The sequence below is a fragment of the Pogona vitticeps genome, chromosome 1 (assembly GCF_051106095.1).
Source record: "Pogona vitticeps strain Pit_001003342236 chromosome 1, PviZW2.1, whole genome shotgun sequence".
NCBI lineage: Eukaryota > Metazoa > Chordata > Lepidosauria > Squamata > Agamidae > Pogona > Pogona vitticeps.
Window position 1 is genome coordinate 192,875,538 of NC_135783.1, and position 24,082 is coordinate 192,899,619.

The 24,082-nt window shown below is 41.5% G+C and overlaps 1 protein-coding gene across 4 annotated transcripts in view; it reads left to right on the forward strand.

Moving 5' to 3' along the window:
* Positions 1–24,082, forward strand: part of TFPI (tissue factor pathway inhibitor) — a 43,518-nt gene that overhangs the window by 3,107 nt on the left and 16,329 nt on the right. For all 4 annotated transcript variants that reach the window (XM_078393605.1, XM_072981285.2, XM_072981293.2 and 1 more), the window contains 2 exons: positions 12,557–12,679; positions 22,317–22,517. In XM_078393605.1, coding sequence (XP_078249731.1) covers positions 12,559–12,679; positions 22,317–22,517 — 322 coding nt within the window. In that variant the 5' untranslated portion in view covers positions 12,557–12,558. The remainder of the gene's footprint in view (positions 1–12,556; positions 12,680–22,316; positions 22,518–24,082) is intronic.

Consider the following 24,082-nt stretch of genomic DNA (forward strand, 5'->3'; position numbering starts at 1 on the left):
GATGAAGGACATAAATGAATCTGACTTACAAGGACAGAAATAATGAAAAGGAAGTAAGGCATAAAACGGAGGTCACACAAGATGAATCAGTGCTCTGGAAATTGGTCATATGCCTATGTAAGAACAGACATTCACTCTTTTTCCTAATAGCTTATGCGTAAAGGTTAATGAAGGAGAAGTTCAACAGCCAACATATCATGAAGGAAAGGGTCACCACCAATTAATAATTATCGTGTGTCATCAGGTCTGATTTATGGTGGCCCTTTTCACAGAGATGTTTTACTATTCCCTTCTTCTGGGGTGCTGTGGGACTTTGCAGCTTGCTCAAAGCCACACAGGTAGGCCCTTTTCCTAGGAAGCGCAGTTGAGAATCGAACTCTGCAGTCAGATGCCTCAACCACTGAGTTATCCAATGAGTTATTAGATGTATAGTATCCAAAGAATGATAATCTCAGGTTCAGTCAAAATGGGTATGGTGAGGTGAAAATTTGCAGAACCTTATGGACTACTTCTCTCATTTCTTTTTTTCTTTCTCTCTCTCTCTCTCTTTTTAGTATTTCATGCAGAGCAGCTGAGCATGAAAACTGCCCATTTTAAACTATGATACTTTGTTGGTCTTCTACTTTTCTATCAAAATAACTCTGTCACTTTTTAAGATTCAACTGCACTGGCTTGTTTATTTCTTTGTTACATTTATCCTTTCTTTCCTTCAAGAAGTTCATGGTGGCATACTTCGCTCTCATTTGTACTTTCTCCTCACAACAACCTAGTGAAGTAGGTTAGACAGACTGAGAGAGTTTCATGGCTCAAAGAGAGCTCAGACCAGTCACTGAGGGAAAGATTGCCTGAAGAGAAATGTCTTTTTTTCCTGTTTGTGGAAGGACAGCAAGGATGGGACCAGTCTGGCCTCTTGTGGGTCTGGGAGCAGCCACCGAGAAAGCCCTCTCCTGTGTCTCCATCAGACTCACCTGTGAAGATGGTGGGACTGAGAGAAAGGCTTCTCCTACAAATGTATCTACCACATGTTTTGGTCATGACTAGGGATGGGCCCATACTGCCGGTTCATCCTTCAGGCGAACAGGTGCTTGGCAGTTCCCAGGCCCACCTCCAATGGCAGGCACCCACTTAGAGGCAGTGCCTCAGTTTCCCTGCCCTGCTTCTTCCAGCCACTGCCTCTGACTGGGTGCCTGCTGGAGGAGGCGGGATTGGGAAGTGCCAAGCTTCTGCTTGTTCGAAGGACAAACCATTATGAACTGGTTTGTGCCCATTTCTATTCATGACCAAATCTTGCACTGTAGAAATGTGATATCAGCATCTAAACATTGCAGGATTACCTATCAACTAGTATACCTGGCCTCAAGGAAAGAATACCAGCAGCAAGGGTAAACCCTACGTCATCAATCCATTCAGGATTATTGCTTCATTCATTTTTAGGTATTGTAGCCATTGCACAAGATCTCTCCCTCCATGTGAAAACAATGCAAACCCTGAAGAATTTATGTTTAAATTGTCCTACAAGATCTCATTTTCCACATTCTCTATTTTAAATGCATTCAGTGACAGATACAGACATTTCCTCTAGAATTATAATAAGATGACAAGGCTAGCCAAGATAACTTTCACACAGTTAGCTATTGTATGGATTTTCTTTAACATGAACTAAAGGCAATGAAGAGGGCATGATGTGGGTCCAGACCCTGAAATGATGGGTAGCAAAGCTAAATCAGATTGGTTCTCCAACGTTTCTAGTGGCTGGGATCCAAAAAGCTCCCATTCATTCCAAAGAGTTTCCCAGGTTTTTTTCCTATCTACAAAAGGAAGATTTTTTTTTGAGAGAGAGAGAGAGAGGAGACTGGAGGCAAAGGCCTCAGGACTCTACTCATTGGGGCACTACACTGAAGTCCTGATGCAGATTGAACTGGCCCTTCCCTGTGATTGCAATTTGCTTTCCAAATGTTTTCTGTGCACTTGCAAATTGTCTGTGGGCTGACATGGGTCCTCTACTTTGGCCCTCACAGCTACAGGCCTGAGTCCAGTTGGCAGTTCCAACCAGACCAGACCCACTGAGCTGTTTGCTGAAACACACTGTACATCAACAATTATGTCCATGTTTATATTCCATGTGCCTTTTCTAGTTGGAGCTATGAAATGGATTTCAGGTTAAGATTCCACATCGGTAGAAAAACAAATGAAGGAAGGTTTTGGACGTTGATTTTGGGGGTGGGGGCACCATGAGTGATGATCCTTCTCTTCATTTACATACTATTAGAATGTACCCTTCAAACTCATTATTATGAAATCATTTCATTAAAAGAACCTTTTTATCAGAAGAAGGGCAGAGGGTGCACTTCTTACGATTTCTGATAAAACGTTCTTTTAATGAAATGATTTCTTAACAATGAGCTTGAAGGGCACATTCTAATAGCATGCAGTTATAAAGCTTTTCAAAATATTTTCTGTTTCCAAAAATATGTACCATCCAACCCTGGCATTCCCCAGTATTGCTGGGAAAGGCTTCTGTGTGGAAAACCCAGAAAATCATTGTTAGTCAATGAGAACAATGGTGATCTCTGATGTGCCTTGACACAATGTTCCTTCTGCAGATGGGAACTTCTACGCATAGTCAAAAGTATGCTTCACCATCTAAGCCCACTTGCAGCTCCAAAGCTTTCTCTGTTGTTTGCTAAGGTTACAAGCAAAGTGCTCTGTTGGAATTGCCCCTGCTCTCCCCTGCCCAAAGGTGCCTGTATGGATTTTCCCCGACTTCTTTAGTTTGTTTAAGAAAAAAAATCCCCAAAGAGAAATGCATGTGCAAATTATTTCTCTTTAGAATTCAAATAATACTTCCAAGCAGAAGTGAAAAATCCCTTTACCGTACACTGTTAAGTTTTCAAAGTCAATTTGAGTTCAGTCTAATATTTAACCTGTGCTAACCGGTAATGAATTACTCACTGAAAACAGAGTCTGCTTTAAAAACAAAGGGTAACTTTCCCTCCTTATTTATTTTCTCATGACTCTTTCCTCCTATGTGATAAAGTAATGACCATTAATCAGTGTGAACTGAGCCATTGCAAATAAGCTCCACCAATGAAACGTGATGTATCACTCACTTTCATCCATATAGGACTGTCCCTACCATTGGATAGAATAAGGCAACTACCTCAAGTGGCAGACACTGTGAGGCAGCAGCAGTATTTTGGAGCAGAAGTTTAAAACTCTGGCTATGGTTAGGACTATTATCCAATTGCTATAGCTGGGGAAACATCCCTGACTGCCAATCCAGTCAGGCTCTATACTAAAATGAGAGGGGTGACATCTTGTTCTTCACCTCAGGCAACACAGTGGTTTTGGGAAGCACTTAGCCATGGAATTCATAAAGCATATGATACTTCAGTGTGGACATATATATCTGAATTTGTATCTATCTTTGTACCTGTGCATACAGATATATAGGTATGGAAATCAGAGACATAAATTCATGCATGAACTAGGGATGTGCCTTTCATGTTTAAACAGAAGACCCAAAACACAGATTTTTGTGCAACTCGTGTTCTTTTGTTGATTGCTGAAAGAGAGCCTCTCAAACATGAATCCCATGTGGGATTGTGTAACTTGATATCCTCTATCTGTCAAATCACCTAAGAAATTTTTCATCCAATAGTGTTGTGAGGGTTGCTGTCAATAGACAATCAGAATATCTGAGGGAGTGGGATTTTTTAAATTGGAAAATGTCCAGGATTGGTAAGAACCCAGTAAGGAGTGTTCTTTGCTTCAGTCATTCCTGAGGGGTGGGAAGTTACTGTGCACGGCTGCATTCCTGGTGCCCTCTGTCTTGGATACATTCCTTTCGGCTTTCCTTTTTCTTGATTCTTTTGAGATTCCCCCTTTCTTGAATTAGTTTTGCTGCCTAGTCCTGGCCCACCTTCTGCTGCATGCTGGACTCAAAGAAGAGAAGAGAAGGCATCAAATGGTACAGGAGAGCAAAATCTCCTAATATTCTACTAGTTTTACTACATAGCTTTTCTTTGTTTTCAGGAGAGTAGGTGGTATGTATCTTTTTAATTCTGCTTTTTTTGAATACGAAGGACTGTTTGATTTCTTTAAATTGGTATTTCATTAATTTACTGTGGACTTACCCTGTGAAAAGAGAATGGGTTTGGGGGAAACTCTTTTGTTGGCTTCTGTAGGATGGTGTGGTCTGTGGGGTGGACTTTGCGATTGTGCCAAAGTGCCACTGGGCTCTGTCTGTGGTTGTTGCTGCTGCTTGTGCTGTTGCCTGCTTCTGGAGTAAGACTGATTCCCTATTGATTCCCTCTGCTTTTTTTTGGAAACGCTGTTAAGGTGCTTTAAGGCTCTTGGTTTACACATAACACAAATGGGGAAAGTTGATACAGATGACAAGAAAGAGGCTTTCCTTTTCATGTAAAATGAAAATGTGAAAACAAAAGACGCTCAAGAACCTATTAAAAGAAACTGAAATAGAATAAATATGAAAGCCAATACTGTACGTTGGTTTGTCAACTGTGAATTTTAGACTTGGGGTGGAGGGTTGAACAGATCTTGCAGCAAGTGTTATACCCAAATGCTTCTCGTTTTATCTGTATGGTGAAAAGGATAAACAAACATAGCACTCGATCTTTTATTATATAAGCAAATAGTTTCGCATACAAATGATATAACACTACGATGAAATACTACAATGTCTGTATACATCATGTTATACTTCAGTGAGTTGGACACCTGTTGGGAGTTTGGTTCCCAACTGTGCCTCTTCGGAGAACAGCCAGCCTATATAGCCCCAAGCCACCTACACAATCCCAGGATGCCCCAGAAGAAGAGGGCAATAAACTACTTTCGAGTCATCTATACCCAGAAAACCCTGTTAAGATTTGCGATGAGCTGGAATTAGTGTGATGGGAAATAACCAATTAATAGAAGCCAAAGGCATTTTGATGCCAAAGTCTTCATCAGTGGCCTAAAATAACACTACATGATTCAGCACAATTACTTTACTAGAGTCTTGCCTGACCTGCTCCTATTTAAATGTTTTGGATTACACTTCCATCATCCCCAGCCAGGAAATCCAAGCCTATTTGTATTTCTGTTACTTTATTCGAAAGGATCCTGTGTGGTCTTCCCTTATTCTTATCTCCTTAACTCTGTGTCTTGATTATGTTCATTTTAAGGAATATTTTCTGTCTTTTGTTCTTTGCACATCGTTAGCCTACAAGTCCTCTTGCAGAACTCCATTTCAGAGCCTGTGACATAACAGTCTTCTGTGAAGGCTTCTTGAAGGGCTGTTCAGTTACAATTTGGTTGAAAGATAAAGAACCATAGAAGGTTTCTCTCCATGGATGCACCTAATGGCTGAGTGGGCAGGGAGTCTTTGCCTGCCCCCCAAAATGGGGAAACAGGCTCCTTGGGCACCCATAGGTTGCTCAGAGCTCACCTGATGGAGGGCGGGCTGAGCTGTTATCGAACACAGGCGCACACTCCTTTGGGTCTCTTGCAAGGTCCAAGGACATGGCCTCCCACCCTTGGGTCCGATGCAAGAGTAGCTGGTTGCTTTGGGGTCGGATGGGAATTTTGGACCCTTTTCACCCAATTGGTGAACAAAAGCTGTGCAGATAATTTTTGCCTATCTTGCATTGGCTACCTAGAGGGTTGAATATGGGCGATTAGGGGCAACATCACATTTAAATAGGTCACACTGGTGGACAGTGCAGAGGGAGAGATCAATAACCATGAGTCCCCCAGGATCGTTCAAGGATAATATTGCGCCCAACATTTTGGCACTGTGGATCATGAGATTCAGTTGCCAGGATTGGGGGTGTGTTGAACAAGGGGGGGGGGGGGGCTGGCCATGGCCACTGGCTGACAGAATTTCACAAGTGTGGTGTGGCTAGCAGCCCTGGGGGGAGGTGGGAATTCAACCAGGTATTGACCAGCTGGAACAGGCTGTCAACTCGACAGCACAAACCTGGGGTTTGTGACTCGCCAGAGGGGAAAATAGGGTAGGGGTAGGAAGGTGCCCCTAAGCTGGCCCCAGGAGTCCACACCATAGTAACCCCCTCTGCAGCAAGTTGGGGGTTATCATTAACATTTAATAAGGTGGCCGCAGTTAACCCATCACCTGCGTCTATCTCCTTATTTGGCCTGGGTGATCAAAGGGAGAACATGGGCAGTGAATAAGAGCCAGAACAGCATACAGAGGTCACTATGTTCCCTGCAAAAATCTGTCTCAGTAGGAATTGCCAGTGCTGCCATCAGCCTGAGCCAGTTGCTTTACCCTGCCTAATGGAAGGATGGGCTCTGGTGAGCACTTTCTTCTCCTTCAAGACACTTGCTGCACTTGTAGGTTTTGTCTCTAAAGACATGGCAATTTGGGGTTTATACAGTGTTTTCAAAAGGGTTCAAACAATGGTAACTGTGAACATGTTTCCACTGTAGTGGCCTTTTCTCTCCTGTGCAGATTCATAGTAACATTTGAACATACAGTAGCCCACTCTTCTACAAATGTACATGTGGGGATGGAGGCGAGCGGAACCTAGTTCGCTTTTGATTCCATTCGGAAGCTTGGATGAAGATAAATAAGGAAGCAGAGGCCTAAACACAGATGAGAATCCCAACCAAAATAGACCTGTTGAACCAATTGCTGAAGGGTGCAATAACACCTACAAAAATCCCATTGATTCAATGCATCAACACAGATTGAGACTCCCAGTTGTATTCCGACCACTATCAGGAGATGGCCACCTGTCTCCCATACCAAATATATATTGTCTCTTTTTGTGATCCTGGATGCAGGCGGTTGTAAGAGCCCTATATTAAAAGTATAAGATTTTGTGCAGGGACGCAGTGCCATTGTGGTTTTTACTTTTTTGTGTGTGTGTGTGGGGGGGGTTAATGATAAGCAATTACAGTTGACATTTTCCAGAGAGCTGAAGTCACAATTGTCGTCTAGAAAGACCTTTTCAGATCTTACGTTTTTGTTGTGTTCATGGTAAATTCAGACCACTGTCATATAATTACATCTCTTATCTTTTTCTTTTTTTTCTTTTTTGGTTTTGTGTGTCCTTTTACCCTATCCTTTCCTTTGAGCTGTAGCCACAGATGTGACTCATGCAAAATGACAGCACAGGAAATAGGAAAAGAAAAACACAACTCAGTATCATCCAGAGACATTTGCTGGCTGGCTCATAATCAGAGTGAGACCTTTTCTTTTGCTTTCCATTCAGTCCAACAGGAAACATGCACAAATGTACACATACACACAAAACACACAGAAAAATGGCTTTTAATGTTTAGTTGTACTGTGGAAATGACACCTGAGCCAAAAAGAAAATCCTAAAGGCTTGATGTCATGAGGTACCGATGCATATGTTTGAGGCATACACCTAATGTCAATCCATTACTCTTGTGAAATAACTGATGAATATTGATATATTTGCAAGTAGTACAGTAAGGATAATTCCCTTCTTTGCATTACATTTTCTGAGTCTTTTATTTGAAAGGAGGTGTGCCTGGGATTCCCACATGTTCACATCAAGTTTAATAGTTTTGTGAGGTTGAACAAAGATTTATGTTAGCATGTGCCTCTTTAGACTTTTGTACATGGAATCTTAAAGCCGGAATGGTGTCTCTAAGCATGTTTTGCTAACTGCTAACACAGCCCCCTGCAATTAGGAGACAGACATAGCCCTCTTCAGGCCCTGAACCTGAAAGTGTATAGGGAAGAGAGGGCAAGTGATGAAGGTATACACATAAGAAGAGGTCATGCCTCCAATGAGCTGCTGGATAGCTCAGGGACTTAAGTCCCTGGCTGCAGAGCCATTTGTTGGGAGTTCAGGTTTGCACTGGGCCCCCTGAGAGAGGCTAGACTCGATGATTCATAGGGTTCCTTCCAGCTCTGCAGTTCTAAAATTATTAGATTCAGATCAGCTGAAAGTCCCTAAACCTCATATGGGATCCTGCTGACCCTGGACCCTTGGGTCCAGGTAACTTTCCGAAGTGGGTGGCCCTGTGCTTGAGTTGGAGGAGAAGGATGTCATAATCTCTCCCAGTACACCACAGGGTGAAGATATGAGCCTGGCTGGAAGTCCCCACTACAGAGAAAGATTCTCCTGTGGCCTCCTCAAGAGTAGAGCATCTTGAGGGGAAACCACCAGATTGAGATGTAAGTGTGAAATCATTAACATGAATTAAACTTTTGGTGTCTTGGGGAAGTAGTTAATCATTTGCATATATGTTAAACAAAACAGAAAGAGAAATCTATCTATCTATCTATCTATCTATCTATCTATCTATCTATCTATCTATCTATCTATCTATCTATCTATCTATCTATCTATCTATCTATTGAGAGTCTTATGTGCACAGAGTCATCTCATGACTCTGCTGAAGTTCATTATTTTCAAAACTGTATTTTGGGAATTCAAGTGACAAAGGGTTTCATTTGAACAAGTAAGATAAGAGGAACCCTGAAGGTGATTAGCCTCTGGGGTCCTCACCTCTCTGCTCATTTTCCTCCCTATAGCTGCAACAGTTGAGGAATCGTTATTGGGAAAGTAGGTGAAAACGACAAAAGACGTTTCAGTATCGGCTTGTGCAGCCGAGTAGGCGTGGGATGAGAAATTAGTTCTCAGAAATTTCATCTCTCCCTCTCCTCCCTCTTCTTTCTTTCCCAGCATGAAGTTTAAGAGAACAAATATGTCGTGCAGCTTTATCATGAATAAATGTTTTCCTTTTTTTAAAAAAATCAGAGGCATTTTCTATTAATCCAGCTCCTCATAATTATTACTGGATCTGTTGCATCAATATTATGCAAAATGGTCACAGTTTTTGTTGCTTGCAAATGTCCTTTCATCGTTTATTGCTGTTTTCTTTTCTTTTCTTTTTAAGCTGCATGGGTCAAAAAGATATTTGCAAACTTTCCAGTAACTCTAGTCCAAAATCTCCTAAGGAGTTTATCTAGTAAGCATTATGTGTAATATATGATTGAATATTAAGCCATAATTAACAACAAAATATTACACTTAATGGCTGGTGGGTGTTAATCCTATTCCTAATTAAATTTGCAAGAATAGTTGTTTCCAAAATGTTTATTTTGCCATTACAGCTGACTAAGCAACGCCCATGAGCCATGTCTCCGGTTTTCCTAGAATAGAAAGCAATCTTACATTGAACTAATTCAGCATGACTGGTGGTGTCAAACTGTTCAGCAATGTGGTCTAGACATCTGGTCAAGAAAGACAATTACACAATGACTAACCCAACTTTGTGTGCTATGCAAATTATACAGCCTGCAGTGAGATAGTAAGCATGTGAAAATCAGCAAAAGATAGAAATAGGAGAATAACATATTGACATTTTTAAAGGCAGTTTTGGACTACAGTTTTCCACCCATGTGCATCATTCTGAGACAGGGGCATGCGAGCTACCATCTGATCTGATTTTGTATCCAAATATTTGTTGTGCCAATTTGGACAGCTACTCCTTGAGCTGGTTTGGAGGAAGCCTGGACTGATTTGTTCTCAGATCCATGCAGGTGTTTGTATGCTTCTGGGTCAGTATTAAACAAAGAAAGAAAGAAACAGCTTTAAAAAAAATACTATGGCCTGGGATTGGAGGTGCTATGCAGTGCCATCAATCTTGGGAATGTATTGGTCTTTCATTATGAAGACAAAACTCCTACCAACTTCTTCCCTTCTTCACTACTTCACCCTGGGAGCAACTTATCACATTTTCTGAGAATGCCCATTTTACAGATTTCCCCCCAAAACATGTTTAGAAAATATGGAAAAAATATTTGAAAACAACAACAGGAAAACTCATTTTGTGGCAAGGAGAATGTGTGTGTTTCTGTGTCTGTGTTACTATGTATTCTTCTACTCAATACTGACAAAAACTATGTATTCTTCTACTCAATACTGACAAAGCAGTTCAAGATTTACATTAGGAATGAGTGGGAATTGTGCCTAGTTTTTTTTTTTTTCATAGAATTTATTTTAAAAAATTAAATTCAAAGGAGGAAAAAAGTGAAACTGACAGATCTGTCCTTCCTTTCTCACAAAGTTCAAGAAGAGGGCTACTGTTGGAGGTGAATGGGTTCACTTCAAAGATGTATTTTCCCCACATCTTTGAAAGAGATTCAATGGGTTCTTTTCTTTCTTTCTTTGGCTGACTCAGGCCTGGACATTGACCAAGGCTTTTACTCACAGTTTGGAAGGGTTCCCAAAGAAATGTATGCTCTTGGCAAAAGAACCCCCCCCCAAAAAAAAAGACCAGCAAACTAGGCTAAACTTTCATTTCAGCTCTGACCCAGCCTTTACACACCCATCGCCTGGCAATCTTTGGTGCCTGCATCTAATTTTAGTTGTAAATTTCTCTGTATGGAAACCAGGTTGGCTAGAGATTTCTGTAGATGAATCAGATGATTCAAGTATCTGCTGATAGCAGCGGTTTGCTGTGCCTCCCCTAAAACAGTGTGATCGACAACAATACCAGGAAAGGAGGAGAACAAAAGAACTCTTTGTACATTTTTTAAAATTCTTCCTCTAACAACAAATGGGGAAGTGTAAAGTGTGCCATTCCAAGGTCTTGGCATAATTCCTGTTTGGGGCTCGCTATTTATAGAGTTCAAGGAGAATGCTGGAAATGGTGCAAGTGGCGGATGCAACAAACAAACCAGAAGTACATTGGAAAGTAATTTTAGAAACAAGACTAGAGTAATAAGTGCCATGGGATTTATCAGATGCAAGACAATGCTGGAAACTGCTACATCAAACAGACTGACAATTACTGGTGTTGCATTAATTCTTCTCAATAGATCTATTTGGGGAGATATTTCAAGGTAACATCATTAGTGCAGTCACATTTCACACATTTTGGGAAATTCAAGGATCAGTACAATCACAGTGCAATGCATGAATCTCACCAGAGCTGTAACTAGAGTGAGGCAACCTGCCCCAGAGTGCCATATGTTAAGGGCATGCGCCTTCCCCCATGACTGGTATTGGCTCAGTGGCCCTGGCCATAGGAAAAGATAGTAGACCTCATGCCAGAGTGGAAGAAATCAGCCCCTGAGACAGTAGAGGGCAGATCCACCCAGAACTTGGAAAAACAGGGTTCTGCCATGGAATTAAGAGGAACCATCTAGCTGGACAACTGGTCTACCTGGAATGTTGGTAGACCAGCCCTCCCTATTGAAGGATCTACCTGGGACTAGGATATAACAAGCTGGCTTTGGACCTGGATATATAGAATCTCAGTTTTGTTACTGTAATATATATTGTATGCTAAACAATATTTTTTGTGGAAGAGAAGAGATGCTGGCAATGTTACAATTAGCTTTTGTATTGTTTTCACATCATGAATTGTAATCGGGGCACACCGTTTGTGATGCTTGCCATGTGTGCCAAAATAGTTATGGCTCTGAGCCTTGCTGTGGGAAATGTTCTTTGTGACTGAAGTATTGCCTCTGCCAGGAAGTCTAAAAATGTGCCAGCCAATTCAGGAAACTGTGTCATAGTGTTCTCCTTGTTTATGGCGTATTCCCACAATGGTATTTGTATTTTTGTGATATTTAAAACCTTTTGCGGCATAGTATTCAGCTTCTTGATACAGTATGTTTAAAATAATTTCAAGACCTTCTCTGTTTAAAATAATTTCAAGACCTTCTTAATCAGACCCAGATTAAGAAGTGCTGAACCTGAACCTATATCAAGATTATGAGTCTCCATAAATGTTTTCCCAAGCACAGTATTAATCTAACTGTTGCTGTTTAGAAGCTCCTCATAGTCTGAGGTCCTAAAGTGTGACTCCTCTAGTTTGTGCAGAAGTCTGGCACTGGTCTTCAACTGGCCATGCAAAATATTCTGAACTAAAACTCCTTCAGTAAATTGATCGTTGTTGTCATGCAAGGCAAACAGTGTTGGGTTTTGTTTTACGGTTTGTTTGAAGGAGATGGCCCTTCTTTGGCAGATCTCTCACGTTTTTCTCACTGTTATATTTCAAAGAAGTATTAGTCATATACTGTATCTAAGGTTTGCTATGGATTTCTCACCAGAGATTGTGTGTGGGAAAATGTAGAAACCTAAAATGGTGTGCTAGGCCTTGCATTTTTGAGAACTTTGAATTCTTCAGATTGGTCTCTCTCTCTCTCTCTCTCTCTCTCTCTCTCTCTCTCTCTCTCTCTCTCTCTCAATCTTGATGGATTAGAAGAAACACTGAATTTCCAAAGTTACTACTTCTAGCATGCCAAAAGATCACAGATGTATAATCCATGGTAGGTAGGGTTAAAAATTAATGGTATGTGATATAAGCAGTTGAGGATTGAAGGAGACTGAATTGTAATTGTTATGAACATTTTGTGTCCCACCAAAACAATTTCTGTGTTCTATCAGTGGCACCCTGGACCACTGAGAGAGATACACTGATCAAGGCTACACAGAGTCAATGTCTTACTCAACACAATTAAAAACAGATCATTAAACCCAAATTTCAGTTTTAAATGCACCTTATACAAATGCCTTGTGTTTTCTTTTATATTCCATAGGAATGTTGCGTAAAGTGAGAATGGGTGTTCTCCTGGCTGCCATCACACAACTTACGTTCAGTTTTGTGGCTTGTGAAACAACGGAAGCTTCTGAGGATGAATATGAATACGGAGATGTTGTGGGTAAGAGATTTGATGTAGTCATAAACTAAAAATACCTTGGGAGAAATATCTCTGAACAGCAGAGAATGCTATTTCAAGCCCATTCCCAAATCAGTCCATTTTGTATGGTTTTCAAAGAATAGATGGCTCAATGGATTTCAAGTTTATGTCCATGGGGTGCATATGTCCAGTTTGTCCTGCTACCACAGAAATCGGAGGGAGTGAGGGGGGAGGGTTGCACATTTTTTTCTATTTCCACAAAACATATTTTACCTTGAAGTAGGCAATTTAAATACGTTTTTGTATAGTTCTGAAGCAAAGACCAACTAGATAGATTTCAAAAATGTGTGAAATCTGAAGGTTAATTACCAATTGACCTGAACATTCCTCTGGGAGATGCAGAGTAGAACAGTTTGCACTGGAATTCATCACACTTCAAAATGTTCTTACTCTTTTCTCTGTCTGTGTCTGTGTGAGCAACAACGTTGTACACTTTTCTTCTTCAGTGAAAAGATGGGGGTCAAAACAGGCAAAGAACAGACAATGGCCCCACCTGCTTCTTCTTCACCAAAACCAAAGCATCTTTGCCAGAATATCCAGAAGCACAGGCAAAGTGCTAAAAACTGCTTATGCTAATAATTTGGCATCTGCTTCCAAAGAAATGAAAGGGTTTCAGTTGTACTAGAGGAAAGCATTCCTCAAGCCACCCAGTCTCCCATCTAATATACATAACTCTAACCTTTAATGGTAACGCTTGTACAAAAATTACAGCAGATGCTCCTTATAGATGTCCTTTGGAAATCATTCATCCCGTCCATGGGAGGGGAGGTGCAGGGGGACCATTTCCCCAGATTTCTCCAGAGGAAGCAGTAATTCTCCAACAACTTCCCTAAGGTGTGACTCTCCATTAGGAGTAGTGGCTGTAACACAGCATTCTTCCCTCTCCCCAAAATGTGTGTCTTTTCCAGCGACACTAAAAATGTATGCAACAACAATTGTGTTGGCACCCCAGCCACCAATTTGCTTCTTCCACAACGCCATCTGTGTTGTGTAATTATGGATTCTTGGGGTGATGGTGCCATGTAAGCCCTGCCCCCAAAACTGTGAGAGACTGCCAATGGCCTTCTGTTTCTGGAGAATAATAAAAAGAGGATCCAAGAATATTTCTCAGAATAATGTTTTCTAGCAAAATTCTGGCTCAGCACATGTTGCAATTCTTCAGGGTCCAGCCTCTTCCCCATACCTTCCAAATGCTGCATTTCGGAAAGGTCATGGTAGATCAATTAAACCCACCTCCTTCCCTATGAGCCCTGTGGCCAGCCTGAGGAAGGTCAATATTCTGTGCAGGTCCAAGAAAAAGGAGAAGCTAATGCCGTACCATAACTTGTTCTCCAGTTTCCTCAAAGTTTTATCTCTCCTTGAAAGGAACTTCCACTTCTTCCTCATGCTCAGAGCTTTTTAGAATGGCTTCTGGTTGTATTTTTTTGACCTTATTGTAACATTGCTGGCTGCTGTGTTTGTTTCTCTTACACATCTTCTCTTGCCTCTGGCGCTCCCTTGGTTGCCCACACGTCCTGATGTGAAAAAGCTATGTGGAAAGGAGTGACCTCATGCCATTTTCCCCTTGGGCTTTCAAGAAGTGTGGGAAGCTGAGACTGGGTCAGAAAGGATTTCAGAATGGGAGACAAGACATGCAGGCACACGCCGCCGCCTCCTTCTCACACACCTCACAAACACAAACATCCTGAACGTCACCCATGAGAATTTCTCCAAGACTTCCTTTCAAAGGGAATTGCTTTTTCAGCCAGTTCCCTGACAACGGTTGAAATGGTTCTCATGGGACACATTTTGGCTCAACTCTAATGCTGCTAAAGCTCAGTCCAGCGTGTCTGCACTAGCCAGAGGCCAAGGATGGGCCCATATACCGGAACCAGGCCTTGGGAGGGTCCTGCTTGACCTGGCAGTTTTCTCCCCCAGGCTCTGTCTCCCCTCCCAGGCCATGTTCTTTCCCCAGACCAAAATTTCAGAGGTACAAGTTGGCAGCTGGGAAAAACTCTGACCCCCTGCTTCCTGCAGGGCAGAGTCACAAGGCCTTTCCCCTTAGCTCACCACTTAGGCTTTTACAAAAGCTTCCAGTTTTTGCCGGTGGAAGCATTTTTAAATGAGCAAGGCTGCAAAATCACCTCAGTAACAAAATCTTCCAAAAGATACCAGCCAATCTGCATTCTCTTTCACTGGGCGTAGAACGTGTCATGGGACTTCTGTGCAAAATTAGGTAAATTGCCCCAAACCAGGGTTCTTTATTTAGGAATCTGTGTCGCAAGATGAGTTGTTTGCAAAATGTGTGCAGACACATGTACTTTGCTTCTTTAACACCAGAGACAGTGAAATTATGTTTCACTCTGGAGGTGAAGAAACTTGCAGGGATTTGAAACTCCCCATGAAGTTTGGGAGATAGTCTACCTAACTAAAAATTAGGAATTCAACAAACATTCTTTCTGTTGCTACCTAGGGGGTCCCTCACATTCACAGAAGCTTCATCTTTTCTTTCTTACCAAATTTTCCTTTAAATTTTAATTCTATCCATGGCAGTATGGTTGCTGCATGGAATACTGTATTTGTGTTAGCTGTCTGTTCAGTATTTGTTGTTGTTGTTTAGTCGTTTAGTCATGTCCGACTCTTCGTTACCCCATGGACCAGAGCACGCCAGGTCCTCCTGTCTTCCACTGCCTCCTGGAGTTGATACATCTATATCCTGTGTTTCTGAGCTTAAGATCATGCGCATGCCTTTTCTCCTCTCCACTTTGTCATCCCGACCACCCAGTGAGTTAGATCAGATTGACAAGGAATGACTAACCCAATGCCACTCAGTGAGTTTCATGACTCATTAGGGATTGGAGCCTCCAACGTCTGAGTCCCAGTCCAATTCTCTAAAATAACTACACCACACTAATTCTCTCTATAGTAATTTTAATTAACATTGCTGATTTGAGGCAGATATGGTGTACAATAGGAAATTATCATCAAACTGTGCTGAACTCAGACAAATGCCACATAATCACACACATTATTCTGTTCATTGTACAAAAGAACCCTGATGTGCTGGATAAGATTGACAAGGAATCTGTTGGCAATTTATAGGCCCTGAAATTATAAGACTAAGAAATGGGCTGCAGATTATGAAATTAAACTTCTTAGTCTTTAAGGTTCCACAAGACCTTTCTTGGTTTCTTTCCCACAACAACAGACTAACATGGCTGCCTCCACGTGTGACTAGCAACCTTTGTCCTCTGGGCCACACTTCTCAAAAAGAATGACCCACAGCCATTGAAATTGCACTGTCTTGTAAATGTGAAAGCCCATGAAGAATGTTCAGCCTGGCGGTCTGGACATACTGCGTGTCTAACAGGGAAGGTTTCTAGCAGTGTGCGGGTCGGTGAAAGAGTGGGAAGCGAGTTGTCAAAATTCAGCTATTGTGAGGGACAAGGAAGAAACCCATTTTCTCATGCAGTGTCAAGCTATTTTGCCTTGGTAATGCTCATCAGTGAAAAGTATTTGAAAAGAGTCTTCTAATCATGGCATTGCAGTTATCTGCAGAAACAGAAGAATTCACATGTGAAGCATTTCACTCAAGACAACCAATGAATAGTCCACTGAGTGGTACCTATTTCAAGCCAATTTCTAACAAATTGATGGACATTTAATGATGACATTGAACAAAGAGGTAGTTTTGGCTTTGCTATGTGAGAAACATTTGCAAATTACAGTAACATGGGCATGGTTTGGTTTATTGCACATTTACAAAATGGAGAGAGAGAGAGAGAGAGAGAGACAGGAAGATGCAAGATGGCAGCTGAAGTCTTGTTCCACAGGTCTGCTGTAGACAGTAAGACCACGCCTCCCTTTATATTATATTTCATTAGATGGCTTGTGTAAAACATGAAAAAGTACTTTTGTTGATTTTAAAAAAAACAGATATACTCAATTCACACTTCACAGATTTAAAGGTAGAACTGAACACTGTTTGCATTTGGAAATCTGTACATTTTTGAGTTTGTGATATTTTGTGAGAAAGAAAAAAATTCAACAAGGGGAAAATTCAAAAATACACAAAGAAAGCTACATTTGATTCATATGCTTCCATGATATGTGTGATACAGTCCATATATGACACATATGATTCTAAAATGTACATATACAGTGGTGCCCCGTATAGCGGGGTTAATCCGTTCCGGATTAACCTTCGCTATACGAAATCTTCGCTAAGCGGGAAGTAAAAAGCCATTGGAACGCATTAAACTTCATTTAATGCGTTCCAAATCGGCCCTAAACTTCCCACTTAGAGAAGTTTCCTGGCCCCGGGCAGCCATTTTCGCGCCCTCCCCTCGCTTGCCGAGGGCGCGAAAACGCCGCGGGGGGCCATTTCGGGTCGTTTTGAAGCCGCAAAACAGCTGTTTTGCGGCTTCAAAACGGACCCGAAATGGCCCCGCGCGGCGTTTTCGCGCCCTTGGCAAGCGAGGGGAGGGCGCGAAAACGCCGCACGGGGCCATTTCGGGTCGCCCGCAGCCATTTGAAGCCGCAAAACAGCTGTTTTGCGGCTTCAAAACGGACCCGAAATGGCCCCGCGCGGCGTTTTTGCGCCCTCCCCTCGCTTGCCGAGGGCGCGAAAACACAGCGCGGGGCCATTTCGGGTCCTCCCGCACCCATTTTGGAGCCGCCGATCAGCTGATCGGCGGCTCCAAAATGGCCACGGGACGCCCAATCGTCGCAAAGCGAGGTGCGGCGATTGGGTGCTCCGTATAGCGATCCCGAAAAAGGGGATCGCTATACGGATTCGTCGTTGTACGGTGCACTCGCTAAGCGAAGCACCACTGTATATGTCTTTGTTGGTGGATGCAATAGATTTACAAATCTGTGGACATTTTATATATTTTTAAAATTTATATGAATGAACTTGCAGTGAAAGATCTTGCCAATCTCTATAGTGGGTGTAGCTCTGTATAGCCATGTTTTCAGTGACTCAGATGTTTGCAGAAAGAAATTTAATATGGTTTGATTTTGGCTTGGCTACAATTCCAGCCCAAGGGCATGATATAATACTATGCGAATCCTGGTAAATAACATAATACAGTTTCATCACAAAAATATTTTAGCTGTTTATCTGAATCACAGGGATGCATAAGCTATAATTCAATGTATTTTTGCCTTTATTTGTTTGCCTGCTTTTCTTGATTATGGGGAGAGGGGGCTTTGTGTATATTTTTGAGGGGGAAAGGAGATGCTGTCCTAAATGTATATTTGAATAGAATAGAAAAAATGTAAGCTTCGCATAAATATAATACAAGCCACATTAAGAGGTTTTTTGAAAAGTTATGGGGAAATAGGATCCATCACACAATATAAGAAACTACAATTGAGAACACAGGCTATGGTGTGTTGTTGTTCAAGTTGGCCTTGGAAAGGTCTCCAGAATGTGCAATATTTTTCACAACAGTGTTGCTTTGGATGTCTCAGTAACTGCCTTCATCATCTGAAAGGGTTTTTTATAAGTAGCAGGACACATCTGGACTCAACTTTCAGGCACTGTGAATGCCTGAAAGGGAATAGGATGTGAAGCAACTGACTCTGAGGAAACCGACATATCTGGTTACTTCAACTCGTCAGTATCCATGCAACGTTTTTCATGACATCTCCGTGCAACAAGCCATCTCCACCAATACAAATCACCCGAGCTGCTTTCTGTGAGAAAGCCATGCAGCTAACTGTAGTAAAGTACTCTGGGCTGTTTCAGACGTTGGGTCCTGTGCAGAACACTTAGTTACACATAGACACCACACCAGCATTCACAGGAACGAACAGTATGCCCAAATTAGGTTTTGCTTTTGGTCTAGCCATTCTTTTTTCCCCTGATATTTTTTTAAAAGCATTTTTGAATGGAGGAGCCTCTCCTCCACCCCTCCTCCTGAGTGCATAGTAATTAAGAACTGCTTAGTGGTTTAGGTGTCTGGCTGCAGAGCCGAATGTTGGGAATTCAGTTCCCCATTGCACCTCCTTGACATGGGCTTGACTCAATGATCCATAGGGTCCCTTCCAGCTCTGCAGTTCTAAGTTGATGATGATTCAGAAATACCATGAACAGTCAATCAAAATTATAAAAACATTGACTGGTATTATATAACAGATACAGGTTTTAACCAAAAAAATCTAAGTAGCTGTTAAATATTGGCACAGTATTATGCTGTTCCTAACACTGGCATTTTTTTGGTGCTCTGATGGTGTGATTTATGAGATCTGCAACTGCCTATAGTACTGTGTGAAGTTTCTTGATATTGTTGCCAAAGCCTCAGTGACTACAGGGACCACTGAAGTGTGTTTCTTCCAAAGGCGAGATGTTTTGATTATCAGGTCTCTGTACTCCTTTAGTTTTTCTAATTCTTTATTTTCAACTCTGACATCCCCTGGAATTCCAATGTCAATGATCCAGACATTTCTTCGTTCTATTATTACGATGTCTGGTGTGTTCTGGTCAAGGTGTCTATCCATTTGGATCCGGAAATCCCACAGGATCTTGACTTCCTCATTTTCTGATACCTTCTCCACCTGATATTCCCACGGCTTTTGGAGACCGGCAAGTTATATATTTTTTGCATAATGACCAGTGCACTCATTTTGCCACTCAATCATGTCTAATTTTGTAATCAGTTTGTGTAATCTTTGGACATTTGCAGATGAGGTGGAACATAGTTTCATCTCTTTCTTGGCAGAATCGACATTAGCACTCATTCATTGAATCTTAGCTTTCATCACATTGGTTTGGAGAATTTGTTCTTGTGAGGCAAAAATCATCATCTTCTTCTTCTTTAGGGTAAATATGAATATGTCTCCATATCCCATGTTCCTTCTCCCCTATAGTCTTTCTCCTGAACTGAAATGCTACACTTCATTGCATACTAAACAATATATAGTAACAGCATATGTGTGCTCTCAACATGACCTATCTTATAAGGCTCCTGTGAGGGGAAAATGTAAGCTGACTCGAGACAACCAAAAGTAATACATCAATATAATTCTCCTCCTTTTCCTCCTTTGTGTATCTGTGTCTGATCCTTCACATTTTCTTCCCTTCAGAAGGTGCTCCTCCTGAAGACCTTCAGTAACTTCAAGGGAAAACTTGAGGAATGTGCCTCAGGCGAGAGCATCAGCTTCCTTTATACTCTTCTTATGCCCAAGGCCAAACACCTTTGCTTTGGTTTGGGTTTTTGAACATGGGTCAAACGTTGAAGCACCGTCTGAAGTCTAGCCACTTCTAATTAGGAAACCGCAAGTTGTAACACCTGGGAGTTAATCTACTCACTGCTTGTTGGGGCAATATTAGCTGTAGTGAGACTGCCCTCTAGAGAACATTTGTGTTCATCAGAATTCAAGGCCGGTGCATTCTCAGATGAATTATTCCTAATCCTGTTAAATAAATACATGTACATATTTAGAATGTTAGGCTTTTTTTTTGCATACATGCATATGTTTAAAAAGTTATCTCTTGAAACTGAGAAATGCTGAATCCTGCATTGCATTGTTTTGGGCAACAAATCTGAGTGATCCACATTATTGTCTCCTGCCTCCCCAGGAGAAACAGTGTACTCTTACTTAGATAAGAAATTAGTGTTAACCATGTTAGCCCCTTTGATAAATACTGAGAAGGTGCCTTTATGTGCATATAAAGAACTATTCGGCCGCAATGGTATCTGGACACTCGCCTTTCACTAAGTAGCTTATCCATGTCATCTGTATGTCTCTGTGTGTGTCTCATTTGCTCCAGACTCAGGTCTTATATTTTTATATTTCTTTTCAGATATGAGTGGGGAAGTACTCTTTTATCTCAGGCTTCAAATAGTTCAGACAGACCTACTTGTGCGGTATTGTGGGGGTGGGAAACATCACCACCACTTCCTTCAAATGCTGGAGAAATATTTGGAAGATAGAGAAAATTCTGCCAAATACCCTTCAAATTTAGGGTCAAATTTAGGAAATTTAGAATTTCCTTTGTCAGCATTTAATTGTTTATTTAAAACATTTGTAGCCCACTCCTTAGCTCCCCTACTCTTTAACATGATGGATGTTATTTAAATTAGTATAATATTGCAACAAAGAATCTGAGGGAACTCCATGTTTCCTTTACTTCTATTATATAGCTCTCTAGCACAAGACAGCTTCTCTAGTGCCCAGGCTTCCATCCTGATTTCTTTCCTTTTTTAAAAGACCCCATGAGAAGAGTTCTTTGATTACTCTTGAACTGATGCACATCATGCTTTGAAGACTGCTGGATAGTGGGGAGATACAATGTAAGACATGTTTGTAACCTATCTCAGCCTCCACATGAGATGAGATAAGAACTATGAAGTGTCTTATTGGCTTTCTCATTAGAGAATTTCTCCAAAATATTTTCCTCCTTTGAAGGTTTTTTGGAAAAACAATATTCATTGTACAGTAAATCTGTTCTAAAATATGGTTGATAAATGTGGAAGAAAAGTTTTGGTGTTAACATGACATATTTCCAGTGTGCTTCTGAAGGATATTCTTGGTGGCCAAGATAGGAAAACCCTTTCCCTCCAAATTTCTATATTATTGTTTTCAGAACTGATCCCGAGTCCCAACACTTATATTAGATCAAGACGGGAAAATACGGACTAGTGAACCCAAAGAATGAATGTGCTATAACCACTGGATGTACTGGCTAGTTGCAGACAGAACAGGCATAGTGCTACATGCATAGAGCAGGACTTGTTGTTAAACCCAATCTTAAGTCAAGCATTGATATTATACAGAGTTTCCAGTTCTGCTAACTCAAAAAGCAAAATCAGCTTCATGGCTCATACAAGCCCAATATGCCATATGTCTCATTTAAGCATTTAACAAAAAGCTAAATCATATATTAAGGGAAAGTGTCTGTTTTCCTGTTATTACAATGTCTAATTATTATTGTTTTATTTGCCTCAATTAATAGGCCATCTTTCTCCCCATGAGGGGACTCCAAGCAGCTCACAGTGCTAAAACAAGTAAAATTAAAAACACAATAATTTATACACTAAAAAAACAATTAAACTATAACAGTAGTTCAAATACATTAAACATTTAAAATGTTTAATCAGTTCTTTCGAAGGACGGGATTGGAAATGAAGACGTGGAATGAGGTTAGGTTTGCTTTCCAGTGCCGACACAAAAAACCAAACCAAACTAATTTGTAAAACTGAGAGTGAGGGAAGCTCATGATATGAGCATCAAATGTGGGTGTTGACTCTGTATCATTTTTTCTAGCCCAAAAAACTCCAGCCAGCTGGACTGTTGAACACGGCTTGGGTGGAATGCAAGTTCAAATTCCCACTCATTCGTCAAACCTACGGGTCTACAATGGCCAGTCACATTCTTTTAGCCTGAGCTACCTTGCAAGGTGTTTTGAATGAAAAGTGCAGAGGAGAAAAAGGCTTTCTGGGGTCACAAGAAGCAAGGAGGAATTTAAATGTGATCAGTCAATGCTGCTTCTAAGTTTCCATCTATCCTGTGGAAGCTTATTTTGTTGTTATTCCATTGGCCAGTTCCTCTTGGGATGATGCATTATGCCAGAGGATTCTTACATGCAGTTCTTTCACTTACTCTCCTCCAGGTCCTGCTTTAGCCCCCCTGAAACTAGGCATGTCAATCTGCGGCAAGAAGGCAGACAGTGGCCCATGCAAAGCTTTACACACCCGATATCATTTTGACATTCTGACGCGCCGTTGTGAAATTTTTAACTTCGGTGGATGCCAAGGCAATGAGAACAACTTTCTGACTCTCGAAGAATGCCAGGAAAAGTGTGTAGTATCAGGTCAGTGCATTCGTTTATTTCCTTTTCAAAGTTTAACAACAAAAACAACATTATTAATGTGCTGTCAAGTCAATTCTGACTTAAATCAACACTTCCCAGGGTTTTCCATGTAAATACTACTCAGAAGTGGTTTCCCATTCCCTTCTTCTGGAATTGCCTTGGGAGTGTGCAGCTTGCCCAAGGCCACCCAGGCTGGCTCTCTTGCAGGAGGCACTAATGGGGAATCGAGCTCTCAACCTCTGACTGTGCAGCCAGAGACCCAGCTGATTGAGCTACCCATGATTTGGCTAGGTCCCAATTTCCAGAGGAGAAAGGCACTTTCAAATTGGGTGCTGATTAAGAAAGTCCAATTGTCCAAGTTGCAATAAATCTTTCCACAACACACACACACACGCACACGCACACACACACACACACACACACACACACACACACACACACACACACACACACACACACAGGAAAGTGAGGCTAATGAGAGCAGTCCTACACTTCAAAGGCCAATTGTATGCTGCTGATGAAATGTGAGTGAATGATACTGTGCATAAGTGCTGGGGAAGGTTAGTCCAGGGTGCTTATGCACACATTCTTGTTATTCTCACTGTAAGTGCTTAGCCATACGTGATCTTAACAACATCAGGAATCACATGAAGTGTGTCTAAAATTAAATAATAGACACGGTGATAGGAGAAAAGATAGCTATCAAGATCACAGGACATGGAGAAGAGAAGTTTAATTCACCCCTCTACTGCCACCTGATTTTAATATCTCTGAAATCCTTTCCTGAATTTAAAAGGTACAAAACAATTATCTGGTGTCACACTAAATAAAACACTGAATAGGGAAATAAAACCTGAATAGGGAAATCTTTATAATGCTCCAGGCTTCTACTTTCCTGGAATTGTATAGACTTCTTGAGGGCTCTAGAACCCAGTTCAAATATCAAATGATTTGGTTGGGCAAGGTCATCATCCCTTCTAGAGATGGGCACGAACCGCCAGGTCAGCAGTTCATGCTGGTTCATTTACCTGCTGAACCAGTGTTTGGTGGCTTCCAGCTCCACCTCCTTCAGGAGGCGCCCACTTAGAGGCAGTGCTGGAGGAAGTGGTGCAGGGAAACCAGGGCATCTGGTTTCTGAGTGGGCGCCTGCACCTGCTGGAGTGGGCAGAGCTGGGAAGTGCCAAACACCTGTTCAGCTGGTAAACAAATCAGCATGAACTGCCAAAGTGATGGTTTGTGCCCATCTCTGATCCCTTCTGACCAAAAGGTCTTTGTACATGAATCTGTGAGTCCTAACTTCACGGTCTCCCACACAACTGGGCAAGATTCCTGATCAGATAGCACCTCACTTTTTTATGGAATGGCAGGGCGGTGGAGGAAGAGGAAATACTTCACCAACTCCAGGCGTCACTCAGTCTGTCAGTGTCTCTGTGAGCATCTTTTTGGGATCTGTACTGTAAGAGCTCTAAGATGAGAACTTCCTCATTCCCTTCACAACTGAGGAAGCAGGTGAGGAGGGGAGACAAAAATATGGTAGCATTTTAAAGACGAATGGTTTCATTTCA